Below are 16,953 nucleotides of genomic sequence, written 5' to 3' on the forward strand. Positions count from 1 at the left end.
TCAGCCCATCTACTTATGGAACTTGTTTGAAATTTCAACTCAAATGAAGAGGGTCAAAGCCCCTATAGGAGATCTGTCATTTTATATGACCATTATAAATAAAATCCACTATTAAGAGAAGAGCAAATTAGATTAGTAAACTAATGGACTATTAGCAGTGGTGGGAGTCTAAGTGTTTTAGGGTTTTTTGGGGGGCCTTATTGGTATTTTCTAAATGTCTATACTCAATGTTTTAGTTTTATAGAAATAAAAATGGTAATTTCAAAATATTCTGTAGTTGCACTGGACATGATTATATACATTTCTAGGTATTTAATGCTACATTTTAAAATACATTCCCACCATTGTTTTAATTATTTAATATAAATTTAACCTGTGACTTGAGTCATTAGTATATAATTTCTCACAGACTATCAGACCTTAAAAATGAAGACAAAAATATTGTGTATTTCAAAACAGTAATAATTTGTCAAATATATTTACATATTAGCAGTAGGTATAATAAAATTGCTAGACAGTTTGAGGTAACACACAAAAGGCAAAATGGAGTTTAACAACCCGGCTATTTTCTTTGGAACACAAAGATTTTAAATGTGAATACACTGCTCAACTTTAAACGCATTTTTATTCAGGTATCCCTCCCGTATAATTCTAAGAATTCCAGCATGATTTTATTTTCCTATATTACTTCAAATCTTCCCAACTCCACACCTGATGCTTTGCTGTGAGCAAATAAAGTAAAAAATAAAAATTCTGAAGGGTTGGCTGAGAATTTGAAATGTTAATAACTAAGTGTAACTGACTAGATAAACCTTCTTTCAGAGATTCTCCCAAAGAACCTTTCTGAAGGTGGGGATGGGAGGGTGGCCAGTGGGGGGTTTAGGGAGTCAGAATTAAGGAACAAAGCAGAGAAATATATTTTTCTTCCTGAGGGGTAGTCTTGGTTTCTAAATTTATCTTGTAGAGGAATTCAATAAATGGATTATTTGGTCCCTATTCTAGCAATAAAACTGCTTAAAAAGAACTGGAATTATGTGATTAGAAAGTATTTACCATATATTATAATACTAGAATAAAAAATGCAAGCAATAAAATAGAATGCAGAGTATGAACTCATTTTTATAAAGATAAAATATGTGCATAGACAAAAGATTTAAAGTATACCAAAATATTAAGAGTGTATTTTATTTTATTATTTTCTGATTAGGAATATTTGACACTGAATACACATTACCTTTATAAGAAAAAGTTATTTAAAAATGTTATTTTTAAAAGACCATATATGTTAAATGCAAACTTCTTGGGAAACAGTATTGGGAATAGAAAATAAGAACAAAACACAGTCACAACACTAATTAAACTACTGGGCAATTTAATCCTGAAAGATGATGTTTTAAAATGAAGAAAATGTCATTCTATAGGATCTTTTTTCACCTAGAGTTATTAATCTTTACAAGCTATAAAAGTAACTTATCAAAGATGATTTTGCAAAAGTACAATTCTAAATGAAAAAATGTTTCCAGGAGGAGCTAAGATCACATGGCCTTTCTTAAACATACTGGATAGGAATTTACCATTGAATCTATTATAATAGATCCATTTAATGCATTACAATGCTTAGCACACAGGAAGTACTCAAAATTTTTTGATGAAATAAAGTCCTGATTTTATATACACAGAGTCTGGAAAAAGTCCAGCCACTGTTAACATACAGAGAATGGTTTGCACAACATCAATGTATCCTAGCAGACAAGGACAATGGACTAGAATGCACATGTGTGAACAATGACAACTTCACTGTATCAGTTACTGGGGGTGGTAGACACCATTGAATGACCATGTTTATTGTGTGGCTCTTGCATTCAAAGTGGCAGCGAGTGGAGCAATGAATCTGCATCAAATTTTGCATGAAGCTCGAACATTCCTCCACGAAGAAGATTCAGAATGCCGCAGTTATGGGCAAGTGGTGAATGGCAGCTTCATCATGACAACGCACCCACTCACCCATCACGTCTGGTACAGAGCTTTTTGATGAAACATCAAATCAACCAAGTGACACAGCCCCCCTACAGCCTAGATTTGATGCCCTGCAACTTCTGGCTTTTCCTAAAACTGAAATCACCTTTGAAAGGCAAGAGATTTCAGACTATCGATGAGATTCAGGAAAATATGATGGGGCAGCTGATGGTGCTTGGGAGAACTGTGTGAGGTCTCAAGGTGCCTACTTTGAAGAGGAATGAGGCATCGCTGTCCTATGTACAATGTTTCTTATATCTTGTTATTGTCTTCATTAAATGTCTCTATTTGCCATATTACATGACTGGATACCGTCTGGACAGGCCTCCTGTAAATAGCCAGAAAACTCTCCTTTTGAAAAGCAGAATACCACAATTACTAGATTAAACATGCAACAGAAGAAATGGTGCTGCTTGAACTGCAGTGAATAGAAATGATGCAGAGACCAAAACGGTGTGTCTTTGTTTCCCTCAAGTAAACAATTTGTGGGCCTCTTCCTTTACCTGCAATGACCAGCTCCTTGTGCTACAAAAGCTGCAGGCAGCATCCAAACAAAAAATCTAATCCAGAGATTGATACTTATTCATGCCCACATAGCGAGCACAGAGGAAGTGTTTTTTCATAGCTGCTAGAACAAGGCCAGGCGGTCCACGCTGCAGTAAAGAATGCCACTCAAGAGGTTATGAATTAAAATCATAAGGTTTAGCACCAAACAGAAAAAAGTTAGATTTTAAACCATGACAAAAAAGTAATGTCCAAATAGCTAACTAGATAGCCAGAAAGCATGATTAGTAACAAACTGAGAAAATGCTAAAGCAGAATCCCTAATGTTATTTTTTTCATGCAAGTGGAAGTAGGTAAGGAGTTTTGAATCTTCTTCATCACAACAAGTCACTTGCAAAATACAGTTTCTTTAAAAACCCAATCTGCTCAATTTGCTGTGATCAGATGGATCACTGTTTGCACAATGAAAAAAATTAAAATATGGAACTTCTGAATTATGTCTAAGGTTACTGGGCTACTTGTTCTCTCACATACCTGTTTTAACGGTCAGTCCATACTCATTGTTTGTGTTAAAATTCCCATTGGCTTAAGAATCAATAAATTTTATGGAAATCATTGAGAAAGATTTTTTGGACATAATTTTCTACCAAACTAGGTGTCCATAAAATTGCTGTCAAATGGAATGATTTCAAGGAAAAAATAAGATTACAACTTCCTAGAAGTTAAGCTAAACGACTATCAAAACATTGACATTTTAATGGAACAAGTGGAAACTACATCACTTGAATTACCTGTAAACAGTATTTCAGACCTAGGGAATCTTTAACTGTGATTATTTGTTTTCCTTAAGTTCCCCATTTTCTGACACAACCTACTTGCACAATCTTAATTGAGACCTAAATTTAAGAGAATTTTCTAACCAATATTCTGTTACAAATGACACTCAGCATGGAACACATTTCCTCACCATGTTAACATTCAGAGACTTTATAGTTTTATTGTTCAAGAATTTATCACAATCAGTATTTACCTGGTCTTCTTCACTGCTTTATCTTCTACATCTAACATAGTATCTAGCAATAATAAGTGTTCGTAAGTATTTACTGAATTAACAAATGGATAATTTTAGTCATACAGAGCAAAATATGATAAAGACCTAAGTAGCCTATATGGGCTTAGATTTCTCAAAAATATTTTTAAAAGCTTGATGATTATTTGTATGGACTCTAAAAATGCTTCACACACAGTAGATCCTCAAAAAAGTTGCATCTCCTTTTGGAAATGAAAATGACCTTGAATATTACAGTGGGGTTGGAACTCACAAATTTACTCTAAAGAAAGTGAAGGAGAAAGAGAATAGAAGAAAAAGAGTTGTACTTATTACTCTACCACAGTTTTATACAATACATGGTATCTTAGATAAAACTCTGGAGGCATTGTCCCCATTTTAAATATAAGCAAAGTGAGAATCAGAGAGGAAGTCACTGGCCCAGGTCAAGAAAGTGTTGGAATTGGGATTAGAATACCAGTTCTTCCTTAAACTAAAGCCGACTTTGCTTCTTCTACTTCATGTTGTCTCTACATGACAGCCAGAAAAAATATATATATAACTTTTTCCAGTAATACACACTAAATGCATTAAATTAATAGTTATTATTTGCAAAGAAACATTTAGATCATTCAATTATATAATTTTACAACAGGAAATATGTAAGCAAATTAAATACTTAAATTAGATGTATCTTTTGGTGAGGTTCAAGTGATATGGAAAAGAACAGATAAAGTCACTAGAAAAGAAACATTTCAATGCATATACTTTCAAACCCACCATACCACTTATTTTAGAACTAACAATCTTCAGACTTTGTGGCATTTTTAGTTTGGAAAAATGGAGATATACCTTTCACAGAACAGTGATTTAAGATTTATCATCAGGATAATTTTCAGACTTCCAACTGGAATTTAAAGTTCAAGCCTGTCTCTTGGAAGAATTTTCTAAATTTTGTGAACATTAACAATCTACATGATTAACAACAAGGAGATGGTTAATTAATAGGACAATACAACAGAACATGAAAATAATTATGTTACACTGGTAGCATTTATGGATGAACAGTAGTTTTTAAAGTTTTTTTCATGGTGTTTTAAAGCTTGTTTAACATCAACTTTAAAATAAATGACTTGATCTGTTTTTTTAGGAAGGTCTGAATATCACTGAAGGAAACTCTACCAAAACGCCCCCCAAAAACCAAAAAACAAACAAAAACCAAAAAGGCAAAGCAAATTGTCAGCACTTTCTCAAACTGAGAGCTGTTCAGCAGTGCAAGGTGCGATCTCAGAAGCCTTGGCTTCTCCCAATAAAGGATTTCCTTCCAAAGCTTGGTCATTCACCTGTCTGGCAGAGGAGAAGGAATCCCTGCTCAAGAAGGGAACTTTGAGTCCCTTGGGTACTACCTCATGTGGACTAAGTGGGGAATTAGATTACAGTAGTTGTTCTCAAAATGCTCCCTGGATCACCAAAATGGAATCACCTAGGAAAGTGGTTAAAATGCAAATTCCCAGGCCCGGTTCCAGATACTGAATCCACATTTCTGTAGGAGCGGTGGTGGTGCTGGGGATCTGCGTGTTTTAAAAGCCACAAGGTGTAATTCTTGTGCACGGGGATGTTTGGACACACTGGACTGATGGCTGAGAGACACGATGCGCGGGTGGGTTTGGAGGTATGCACACTTCGATTTAAATCTCAGTTTTTCCATTCAATAGTTTTGAGCGCAGAAAGTCACCCAAACTTTCTGAGCTTCAATTGTTTTCATACAGACAGTGAAAACCAAGTAAAATTTTGAGTGTATATACGTACGTTTGTGAATGCTACTTTGCTTTGGTCCCTTCATACATCTAACTATCCAGAAACGTCCGCTTCTATTCCCCTAAAGCAGTCTTTCGCACTTTTTTCTTATTATCTTCCTCTCCCCGTCAGATCCTTTCTAGACATTTTCTCTCCTAATCTCTCAGCCCTCGTGACATTTAAAAGTCACAGAGAAACTGTTTACACCTGCTTATGCTCCACAGCCTTTAGGGGAGGGCACGAGCCACTGTATTGTCTAAGCTCTTTTTGCCTTCAAGAAGGTGAGCACGGATCGCAAGTCCTAGAGAGAGGTGACTCGGTCAGGTTACACCGCTAACGAGCGCAGAATCATGTCTCCATCAGTCACAAAGGTCTCCTGTGGTTATCCCAGTATTTAATGATTTACTTTTAACTAGTTGTCAGCATTAGAAAATCGGGAGCTTCCACGTGAGAATCCTGGCATTCAGCTTCTCGAGACCACGTCCCGAGTGGCGCAGGCCCCGAAGCCCCCGAACATGCGGCCCGAAACCCTCCTTCCCCTCAACGAAGGGGCCCAAGCGCTCACCGCGTAGAAGCCGGACCATCAGGACGCCCGGGAGCCGCCAGTGCCGCTCCCCCTGCAGTAGGTCGGCGCCCAATTCCTAGCTCCGCTGCCCCCGGACTCCGCCCGACGGGGCTTTCACAAGCCCCGCTTTGAACTCAGGGGCAGCTGGATTCTGGACCGCCCTCCGCCGGACGGTAAGCACCCCCACACATCGCGGCCTCACCTACCCGCCCGACAACCGCACAGCGCGCGGACCGCTTACCGAGAACAGCGGCTCTCAGCTCAGAAGCCGCTCCTCCACCACCCCTATCTGCCCCAATCGCCGCTTGCGCCGCCGCACGTGATGCGCGCTGGCCAATAACAGTCCATAGCGGCCCGTGACGCCTCCGGAGACTCTGGGCGTGGTGAGAGGGCGCGGTCATTGTGGGGTTGGTGGTTGAGTCGGGGGCGTGGGAGAGTGGCGGGCTGGGCCGCAAGTGGTGAGAGGACACGCGGGGCCGTGGGTTGGGCTCTGCCAGGCTGCGAGGAGCCCCAGTGTGGCTCTGACTCCCTCTGCGATCAAAGTTGGTGAGAGACGGAAGGAAAGCAACACTGCAAGGTTCGGCTCCCCTTTCTCCCAGGAGGGGGAGCTGCTTCCAGTTTCCCGCCTTTGTATGGCTAATGCTATCCTCTCCCGACATTGGCCACCTAGCATGCAACTGGTCCCGGGATGTTCCTAAGTACTCCTCCAGTAGGGATCGGAAATACTGGAATTAGAGCACGGCCCGGTTGGCACCCCATACCTGCTACATCCACAGACGAGCTGATGGGGCTCATAGACATGTGACAAAATCCCAAAATTTTTATATTCTAACCCCCTAGGCTTTTAAAAACTCTATCATAAAAGAATGTGTTAGGTAGCCCAAGGATCTGAACTTTCTGTGTTATCTTTACAGCTTGGCTTCCACCCACTGATTTACCTCATGGACCAAATGGTTGTTGAAGCTCCAGCCATCACATCCTTGTTTTCGAAAAGGCTTTTGTAAAAGCCACATCCAACAACTTCTACCCACATTTTATAGATGTGAACTTAGCCATAGGCCTCACGGAGCTGGGAGGTGTAGTCTAAGCACATATCTGCCCTCAATAAAATGCATTTGGATAAGATGACTAGCAGATCCTACTACATCTTGTTGCTTTTTAAGTATTTGCAAGGGGTCCTGTATGACATAGCTCAGTAGAAATAAGTCCTTTCCATGGATGCACTCAACAATTTATTAGGAAAAACGTACTCTGTGACTCACATCTGTGTCAGATGCTTTACATATATGCTTCTATTTAATCCCGCAAGGCACACATTCCCAGTTCCATGATGCAGATGAACCCTGGAAGGTAAAATGGTGACAAACTAAATGCAGAAGAGCTTTTAGATAGACCACATGATCTGATATGAGTTGCTGCACAGTATTGCAAGCACATGGGCCTAAGGAATATAATTTTGGGTGCTAAGTAAACGAACACCACTCTATTCTGTCTAAGGCTGACAAGAATCAACAAGACAAAGATAAGGCCACTCTCCTGTATCTCAGGAAGCAGGCTTCATATGATATATTGATGTAAAGGTATTTCCTGTCAAAACCAATATGATGGTGTAAAAACTGAAAATTTTGAACTTTATACTTCCTAGCATGGACTAAGGGTGATTAGTAAGTATTGGAACTCATATTATGCATTCAAAAAGCTTTAATGCCTATTGTATACTTGCTGCTCCATTAAGCATCAAGGACTAGTGAGGTAAGTTAGACATTGCCTGCCTTTAGGGAACACACACTCTGGGTAAAAGGAAAGCACACAAGAAAATTTGAACATATCATAACTATGTATGGTATGGGACCATGTGAGAAGAGCGTCCCTTGGGTGGGCAGGGGAGGGAGAAAGAGAGAGTTGTCAGAGAAGACTTTCTAAAGAGATGATAACTGAACAGAGTCTTGAAAATTGAACTGGTGAGGACCAAGCTAAGTGTAGGGAGTGATAGTACAGAAGTATATAGATGACAAAGAGAGTGGCACATACAAGTGCTGGAAGGGAATGAAGAGAGAGCAGGTAGAAGAGCATATTGAAGGAAATCCAAGATGGCTGCAGAGTAGCAGAAAGCTCCATGTACTTGCTCCCAGACCTGAACTGGTCTGGCAGCTAAGCCACAGAGTAATCAAGTCAAAAATCCAGCTGAGAATGAGAGAGACCAAGAGTGAGTGAGTGTGTATGCAGACAAGTGTGTGTGGCATCTGCATGAGTGGGCAAGAACCGGCTTGCCTGCAGGGCATTCAGGAGCAGGAGGCCCTGGCTCGTCTGGTGGAGCAGGTACCACCGCTGCTCCCCAACCTGGCACTTCTGGCCCTGTAGATTTGGGGTGGGAGACATTTTGAGGAATTTAAAATATCCTCCTTAGGAAGAAGTCTCTGGAGTGCCTGCACCTCAGCACCCAGATGTGTCTCTGTGCCCTCCGCCCCAAGCAGGGCCATGCACCCCACCACTGCCAGGAGCCAGCAGCCACGATCCAGGGACTATGGTACTTACTGGGGAAGGGGCTACTGCCTCCCCGATTCCAGTCACCATGTGAACTGCAAACCAGACAGAATCTGACTGAGAAGGCTGCAAATTAGCTCAGGAGCTGGGAGCTCTGGGGGCGGAGGGAGATGGCCAGGGTGGTGCTGGCTGCAGAAACATGGTGGGAGGGATCCCTGGAGGGAGCGGTAAGAGCACCATGCCACTGCCAGGTGTTATAGTATCGTCGCAGGACTATTTTCAGTGCCACCTGTGAGAGATCCAGAGAGAAACTTTATCTAAAACTGTCAGAGACTCTGTAAAGCTGTGGGCAGCGCTGACCTAGAGAGACTTTGTACTTTTGGGGGAGGGGAATGTGTGCAGAACAGACTCCTCCAGGGCTTGGTGCTACAGTGTGTGGGTCACACGGAAACTCTTGAAAGAGGAGCGGAGGCAAGACTAGAGATTTGGAAGGGACCCTGTCCTCACGTGTGTGTGCATGCATGCACAGTGGCTCTGCAAACAAAGAGCTCAAAATGATGGAGTCATGTTGAAGGGACTGTGGGACTTGACCCAGTACAGCTTGTGAGCAGGGGACTGTCCAGACTGGAGCGTTTGGACCCAGGTCTCCTGCAAGAGCATCAGGCTGCGTACTGGATGGCCAGGAGCTGTATACCTGAGATTCCCTGCAGCCAGGCAGGTATCCTCACAGACAGGTGTGCCCAAACCCCACCTGCAGGATTACAGGCTCTGTAGATAAGTGAGGCCAGGCTCTGGAACCCTGTGCTGTGTGCATAGCCAAAGGAAAAGAAAGAAAAGCTTCGAACATCCACTTTCTACCAGACACTATAAGCTACACTGTTCCTCAGGCCCTGATCCACTGAACCCAGCAGAGAAGAAAGATTAGAGCAACAAGGGGTGTTCATGGCTGTGCATAGCCTCCTAGACAGAGCTGCTGTCTGCAGCCAAACAGGAAAGAGCTGCCCCTTTTACACAGATTTGCCCCTCACAGCAAATGGACTACTAATTCACTAGAAACCATATGTTACAGGAAAGAATCTGGGATAGACCAAGATGTGTGGTGATGGGGTGGGAAAACATTCCCACCATCTTCCCTGAACATTGAACAGCGCCCCCTGGGGGTGACCCAGGGTTCCCACCCTCCTGATCCCACCAGATGCCCCGCCTCTGGAGGCAGATGGAGAAGGTACTGGCAGTCTTTTGGGGTCATTAAAGGAACAACCCCTATGCCCTGCCTGGGCTGATGGAAAGCCAGGACGTCAGAAAAGTGGGAATTAGCCAAATCTGAAGGAGATAGTCACAGACTGTGGATTGCTTGTAGTCTCAAATGGGCTGCCTAAGGCGAGACTAGGATACCATCTGACATTACCAGGGCATGGGTCCAGAAAGAGAAGACAGTGGTAAACAATGGATTCTACTGAGAGAAATTCCACCACAATTTCATTATTTGCGTTATGTTCTCTCCTGCATAGCTTTTTAACATTCATTTCTTTTCCTTCAGTGTGTATCTATTATTTCACTAGTTTTTTAAATTTTAGTTTATTTCAAATTTCATATTTTGCTCTCCCATTCTCTTACTCCATTTTACCTTCTTCCTTCCTCTCCTTAATTTTGTTTTAAATTTTACTTTTTCTCTTGCTATGACTTGCTTTTATTCCACACTAGTTCTGCCCTCTCCACCCTCTCAAAAACATTTTTTTCTTGATATTAATCATCTCACATTCTTTTTCCCATTCTTAAAACACATTTACTCTCTCTCCAGCTTTACCAATCTTAGCTCGTTGGTTGTTGATATAGTGTTTGTTGTTGCATACTTTTTTTTTAAGTCTAGATTCTTTTATAGCATGTCATTTTGAGTTGGTGATATTTTCTTTAAAAAGCAATAACTCCCTAGATAGCTTCATAAAATAGTGTCACCTTTATATAAGATAGACTTTAAAAAAATTTTTTTATTGTTCCAGTACATTTGTCTCCATTTACCCGCCACCACTCTCCCCTGCCCCACTTCCCCCCTCTTCCCCCCTCAATCTTTCCCCAGCTTGGCTTTGTCCATGTGTCCTTCCATCTCTTCCTTGATCTGACCATCCCCCCTCCCCTCACCGCCATCCCCCTCCCTCCCTCCCACCTTCCCTCCTGTCCCCAACAGTTTCTCCTTTCTTTCAAAGTTGTTTGTCATATTTTCCTTGCCTGCTTAGTTTGCTGATGAAGTTCCACTTATACGTGAGATTATATGGTATTTGTCTTTCACTGCCTGGCTTATTTCACTTAGCATAATGCTCTCCAGGTCCATCCGTGCTGTTGCAAAAAGTAGCAGCTCTTTCTTTCTTTCTGCTGCATAGTATTCTATTGTATAAATGTACCATAGTTTTTTGATCCACTCATTTACTGAGGGGCACTTAGGTTGCTTCCAGCACTTGGCTATTGTCAATTGCGCTGCTATGAACATTGGGGTGCATAGGTTCTTTTGCATTGGCGTTTTGGGATTCTTAGGGTATAGTCCCAGCAGTGGAATCACTGGGTCAAAAGACAGTTCCACTTTTAGCTTTTTGAGGAAATTCCAAACTGTTTTCCACAGTGGCTGCGCCAGTCTGCATTCTCACCAGCAGTGTACTAGGGTTCCCTTTTCTCCACAACCTTGCCAGCACCAGTTCTTTTTTGGTCTGTTTATGACGGCCATTCTGACCAGTGTGAAATAATATCTCGCTGTGGTTTTAATTTTCATTTCTCTGATAGCCAGTGATTATAAGCATCCTTTCATATGTGTCTGGGTCCTGTGTATGTCTTTCTTGGAGAAGTGTCTGTTCAGGTCCTTGGCCCATTTTTTCATTGGATTGTTTGCCTTCCTGGAGTGTAGTTGTGTGAGTTCTTTATATATTTGGAGATCAAACCCCTGTCTGAGGTATCATTGGAAAATATTTCTTCCCATATGGTTGGTTCCCTTTTCATTTTGCTGATGTTTTCTTTAGCCATGCAGAAGCTTCTTATTTTTATGAAGTTCCATTTGTTTATTTTTTCCCTATATGTCCCTGGTTCTAGGAGATATATTGGTGAAAATATTACTGTGTGGGATATCTGAGAATTTTCTGCCTATGTTCTCCTTTAGGACTTTTATGGTGTCACAACTTATATTTAAGTCTTTTATCTATCTTGAGTTTATTTTTGTATATGGTGTAAGTTGCTGGTTGAATTCCAATTTTTTGCATGTAGCTGTCCAGCTCTCCCAACACCAGTTGTTGAAGAGACTAATTTTACTCCATTTTATGCTTCTGTCCCCTTTGTCGAATATTAATTGACCATAGAGACATGGGTTTATTTCTGGGCTCTCTATTGTGTTCCATTGATTTATGTGTCTGTTCTTATGCTAGTACCAGACTGTGTTGATTACAGTGGCCTTGCAATATAGTTTGATGTCAGGTATTGTGATCCCTCCTACTTGTTTTTCTTTCTCAAAATTGCTGTGACTATTAGCAGTCATTTACGGTTCCATATAAATTTTTTAAATGTTCTATGTCTGTGAAATACACCATTGGTATTGTAATAGGGATTGGGTTGAATCTATAAATTGCTTTGGTAGAATGGACATTTTGCTGGTGTTAATTCTTCCAATCCATGAACATGGTATATGCTTCCTTTTATTTGTGTCTTCCTTAATTTCTTTCTTCAGTGTTGTATAGTTTTCTGCATACAGGTCTTTTACTCGGTTAAGTTTATTCTTATGTACTTTATTTTTCTTGTTGCTATAGCAAATGGGACTTTTTCCCCTGATTTCTGATTCTGATATTTCATTTTTGGTATAAAAAACTACTTTCGATTTCTGAATATTGACATTGTGTCCTGCTGTTTTGCCAAATTTTTTATTAGGTCAAGTAGTTTTTTAGTGGAGTCTATGTGGTTTTCCATGTATACTATCATTATCATGTCATCTGCAAACAGTGATAGTTTTACTTCCTCCTTTCAAATTTGGATGCCTTTTATTTCTTTTTCTTGTCTGATCACTGCATCTAGGACTTCCAATACTATGTTAAATAGAAATGGTGAAAGTGGACATCCTTGTCTTGTTTTGAATCTTAGTAGGAAAGCTTTTAGTTTTTGCCCATGGTGTAGGAGGTTGGCTGTAGGTTTTTCATTTATGGCCTTTATTATGTTGAGGTATGCTCCCTGTATTCCCACTTTGATGAGTGTTTTTATCATAAATGGATGCTGTACCTTATCAAATGCTTTTTCAGCATTTATTGAGATAATCATGTGGTTTTTGTCTTTCTTTTTGTTTATGCGATGTATTATGTTTATTGATTTGCAAATATTGAACCATCCTTGCATCCCTGAGATGAATCCCACTTGATCATGATTGATGATCTTTTTAATGTATTTCTGGATGTGGTTTGCAAATATTTTGTTGAGGATTTTAGCATCTATGTTCATCAGCAATATCAGCCTGTAGTTTTCTTTCTTCATTGTGTCTTTATCTGGTTTTGGGATGAGGATGATGCTGGCCTCACAAAAAGACTTTAGAAGTCTTTCCTTTTTTTTGAATTTTTTGGAACTGTTTGAGAAGGACAGGGGTTAGCTCTTCCTTAAATGTTTTGTAAAATTCTCCTGTAAAACATCTGCTCCAGGGCTTTTGTGTGCCAGGAGGTTTTTGATTACTGCTTCAATTTCACCAGCCATTATGGGTCTGTTCAAGCTTTCTGCTGCTTCTTCTTTTGGTACTGGAAGGTTATATTTTTCTAGAAATTTGTCCATTAGATCAAGGTTTTCAAATTTCTTGGCATATAATTGTTTATAGTAATTTCTTACAATCCTTTGTATTTCTGTGGTATCAGTTGTTATTTCTCCTTTTCATTTCTGATATTATTTATTTGGGTCCTTGCCGCATCCTCTTCCAGCCATGTTGTCTGACAAGGTCCAGCTTTGGGGAGAGAAGCTTCAAGGAAAGCGTCCTCCTGGAAGAGGACAAGGCATAGGGACAATTGGTAGTACGGGGAATTATATTACTAGAAATCATAGTTTTCATTGTATATATGATCAACCTGGGTAAGATAAATAAGACACATGAGAATGAAACCGATAGGCGAGCCTCGGATGTAATTCTAGTTTCCATAGAACTAGACACAGTCACCACCACTCCTGAATCATCTGTAACTGCGTGTCCAGATTGTACTAACAATTTACTAGTTAAGTTAGCAAGGAAATTCCCCTCGAATATCCCTGAGAAACAGTTTATAGATGAACTACAACAGGCGGAGCTCATGGAGCCAGCTTATACTCCTGTGCCTCCACCTCTGGTAGCTAAGACCATTAAAGAAAATAAAAAGAAATTATACAGACCCCTTCCCACGGCTCAGGGGTCACCTTTTGTAGCCTATTGGATAAAAGGAAAATTGTGGTATCCCCTTCAAGGAGTTAACAGCATGAAAAGAATCCCTGACCCCCCTCCCCCATTGCCCTATACAGGAGTTTACCAGGAAAGCATAAGAATAGTCAAAAAAGATGGAGTACATATTCCCTACGCTAGCTTGCCTTTCATGAAATGCTTGGCACAAGCAGGACCCCCCTAGTGCTTATGTACAAAAGAATAAAGAAATAGCTTGAGGAGGTAGTTACGGACATATTATAAAAAATGTTGTCCCTACTTATTCAGGAAAGAAGAAGGTAGGGAGGATTGGCTAGCTGATGAACCATAGAATTATGAGAACCAGGAAAAGCACAAAATAAGGTATAAAGTTTGCTCTTAGTAATTGCTTCTGCTCAGCCAACCCACAACAATATGTAACCGCAAATGTCTGATGCTCGCCAAAATAAAACTATATAAGATATATGAGACTTGCAATAAAGCGGAACAGCTTTGCACTGCCTTTGAGTCGTGTAGTTGTCTGTTTCCCATCGCCGACGCCTTACCCACTTTCGGGATCCCCCTGATCATGCTGCAGCTGGACTGCGGCAGGTCCTCTCCCTTTTTTTCTTGATGAGTCTGCTTAAGGGTTTGTCGATTTTGTTTATCTTTTCAAAAAACCAACTCCTGGATGGGTTGATCCTTTGAATTGTTCCTTCAGTCTCTATGTCATTCAATTCTGTTCTGTTCTTGATTATATCCTTTCTTCTGCTTGCCCTGGGATTTGTTTGTTGTTTCTCCAGTTCTTGAAGCTGAAGAGTTAGATTGTTTACCTGAAATGTTTCCATCTTTTTAGGTAGGCCCCTATTGTTATGAACTTCCCTCTCAGGACTGCCTTCACTGTGTCCAATGATTTTGGACTGTTGTGTGCTTATTTTCAGTTGTTTCCAGAAACTTTTTGAAACTCATCATTGACTCATTCAAGGTAATAGTGTACTATTCAGTTTGAATGTTTTTGAGTTTTTTTCCTTGAGGTTAGTTTCCAGTTTGAAGCCTTTGTGGTCCAAGAAAATGCTTGTTATGTTTTCAATTTTCCTGAATTTGTTGAGGCTTGTTTTGTGTCTTATCATGTGGTCTATCTTTGAAAATGTTCCATGTGTATTTGAAAAGAATGTGTATTTTGCTTCTTTGGGGTGAAAGATTCTATAAATGTCAGTTAATTCCATTTGATCTAATGCATCATTCAGTCCCACAATAACCCTGTTCATGTTTTCTTTGGAAGATCTGTCCATTATTGACATGGGGTGTTAAAAGCCCCTGTTATCAGTGTGTTACTATCTATATCTTTCTTGAAGTCTTCCAAGTATTTACTTATATATTGGGGTACTCCTATGTTGGGTGCATATTGGTTTACAATGTTTATGTCTTCTTGGTGGATTCTTCCTTTGAGTATTATAAAGTATCATTCTTGGTCTCTTTTGATGGCTTTGTTCTGAAATCTATTTTGTCTGATATAAGTATTGCTACCCCTGCTTTTTTTTCCTTGTCCACTTGTTTGGAATATTTTTTTTCCATCCCTTTACTTTCAGTCTGTGCAGGCCCTTTGTTCTGACGTGTGTCTCTTGTAGGCAGCATATGTATGGGTCATGTTTTCTTATCCATTCAGCAATCCTATGTCTTTTGATTGGGGCATTTAAGCCATTTACATTTAAAGTTATTATTGATAGGTACTTACTCATTTTTTTCCCTTTGTACCTGTGATCCTCTCTTTCTCACTCTTTTTCTTCATCTTCTTAAAGCCATCCATTTAGCATATCTTGTAGTGCTGGTTTGGTGGAGGTGTATTCTTTTAGCTTTCTTTTGTCTGGGAAACTCCTTACTTCACCTTCCATTTTAATTGAAAGCCTTGCTGGGTAGAGTAGTCTTGGCTGCAGGCCCTTGATTTTCATGACTTGGAATATTTCTTGCCATTCCTTTCTGGCTTGTAGGGTTCCTGTCGAGAAGTCAGCTGCTAGCCGTATCGGGGCTTCCTTGTTAGTTACTACCTGTTTCTCCCTTGCTGCCTTTAGGATTCTCTATTTGTCTTTGGTATTTGCCCTTTTAATTATGATGTGTCTTGGAGTGGTCCTCACTGGGTTCCTCTTGAATGGGACCCTCTGTGCTCCCTGCATTTACATGACTTTTTCTCTCCTCAAGTTAGGGAAGTTTTCCATCATTACATTTTCAAACAGGTTCTCTATCCCTTGTTCTTCTTCTCCTTCTGGTATCCTTATTATATGGATGTTATTACATTTCAGGTTGTCCTACATTTCCCTGAACACCTCTTCGTTGTTGTTTTGGGGTTTGTTTGTTTTTTTGAGTCTTTTTTCATTTTCTTGCTCTTTCTGGGAGCTTTTTTCTACCTTGTTCTCTAGCTCACTGATTTGATCCTCTGCTTCATCAAGCCTGATTTTGATTCCTTCTACTGCATTCTTCAGTTTAAAGATTGTATTCTTAATTTTCCCTTGCCTCTTATTGATTGTTTCCATGTCTTTTTTTCATGCTGGTATAGTGTGCAGTAAGTTCCTCATAGTTTCCCTGTAGTTTTTGGTAATTCACTTTGAGTTCACTGATCTTCCTTAGAACTGTTGTTTTGAACTCAGTATCTGATAGTTTACTTGCCTCTATTTTATTTAGTTCTCTTTCTGAGGATTCCTCCTTTAACATTGATTGGGGGGTGTTTCCTTTTCTTCTCATTATTTGGGAGACTCTTCCTCTTTGCTTCTGCTTCTTACATTGATCTGTCTTGATTTCCAGACTTTGTGGTGTGAACTTCTCTGGTAGGAGACTGCTTTTTTTTTCTTCTTTCCTTCTGGATCTGCCTCTGATAATGTCAGTTGTTGACCCCTTCTGACCTTAGGCAGTCTTTAAGAGACTTTCAAGAATCTACTGTCTGTGTCTGTCTCCTCCAGTTGTTAATCTAGTCACTCTGCCCTCAGCAGTCAGGGCGGGGTAGAGTCCCTCCTGTGGGCGGGGCTATTGTGTCTTTTCACACTGCTGCCATTCAGCAGAGTAGTCTGCCTGAGTATGATGGCTGCTGTCATATGGGTGAGGGTCAGCACTGGGATCCCCGCGGCCTCTCCCTCAGTTCTCTCCTCACTGCCTCCATCGCCAAACTTTCCTCAAGCA

The 16,953-nt window shown here is 40.5% G+C and overlaps 1 protein-coding gene across 1 annotated transcript in view; it reads right to left on the reverse strand.

Annotated features, from left to right (window-relative positions):
* Positions 1-6,154, reverse strand: part of PTPDC1 (protein tyrosine phosphatase domain containing 1) — an 84,800-nt gene extending 78,646 nt beyond the window's left edge. Inside the window, exon 1 of the mRNA XM_054588083.1 lies at positions 5,931-6,154. Coding sequence (XP_054444058.1) covers positions 5,931-5,949 — 19 coding nt within the window. The 5' untranslated portion in view covers positions 5,950-6,154. The remainder of the gene's footprint in view (positions 1-5,930) is intronic.
* Between the last annotated feature and the right edge of the window lie 10,799 nt (positions 6,155-16,953).

This window comes from Pteronotus mesoamericanus, unplaced genomic scaffold (assembly GCF_021234165.1).
Source record: "Pteronotus mesoamericanus isolate MK-2021 breed Mesoamerican mustached bat unplaced genomic scaffold, CSHL_Meso_final scaffold_125, whole genome shotgun sequence".
NCBI lineage: Eukaryota > Metazoa > Chordata > Mammalia > Chiroptera > Mormoopidae > Pteronotus > Pteronotus mesoamericanus.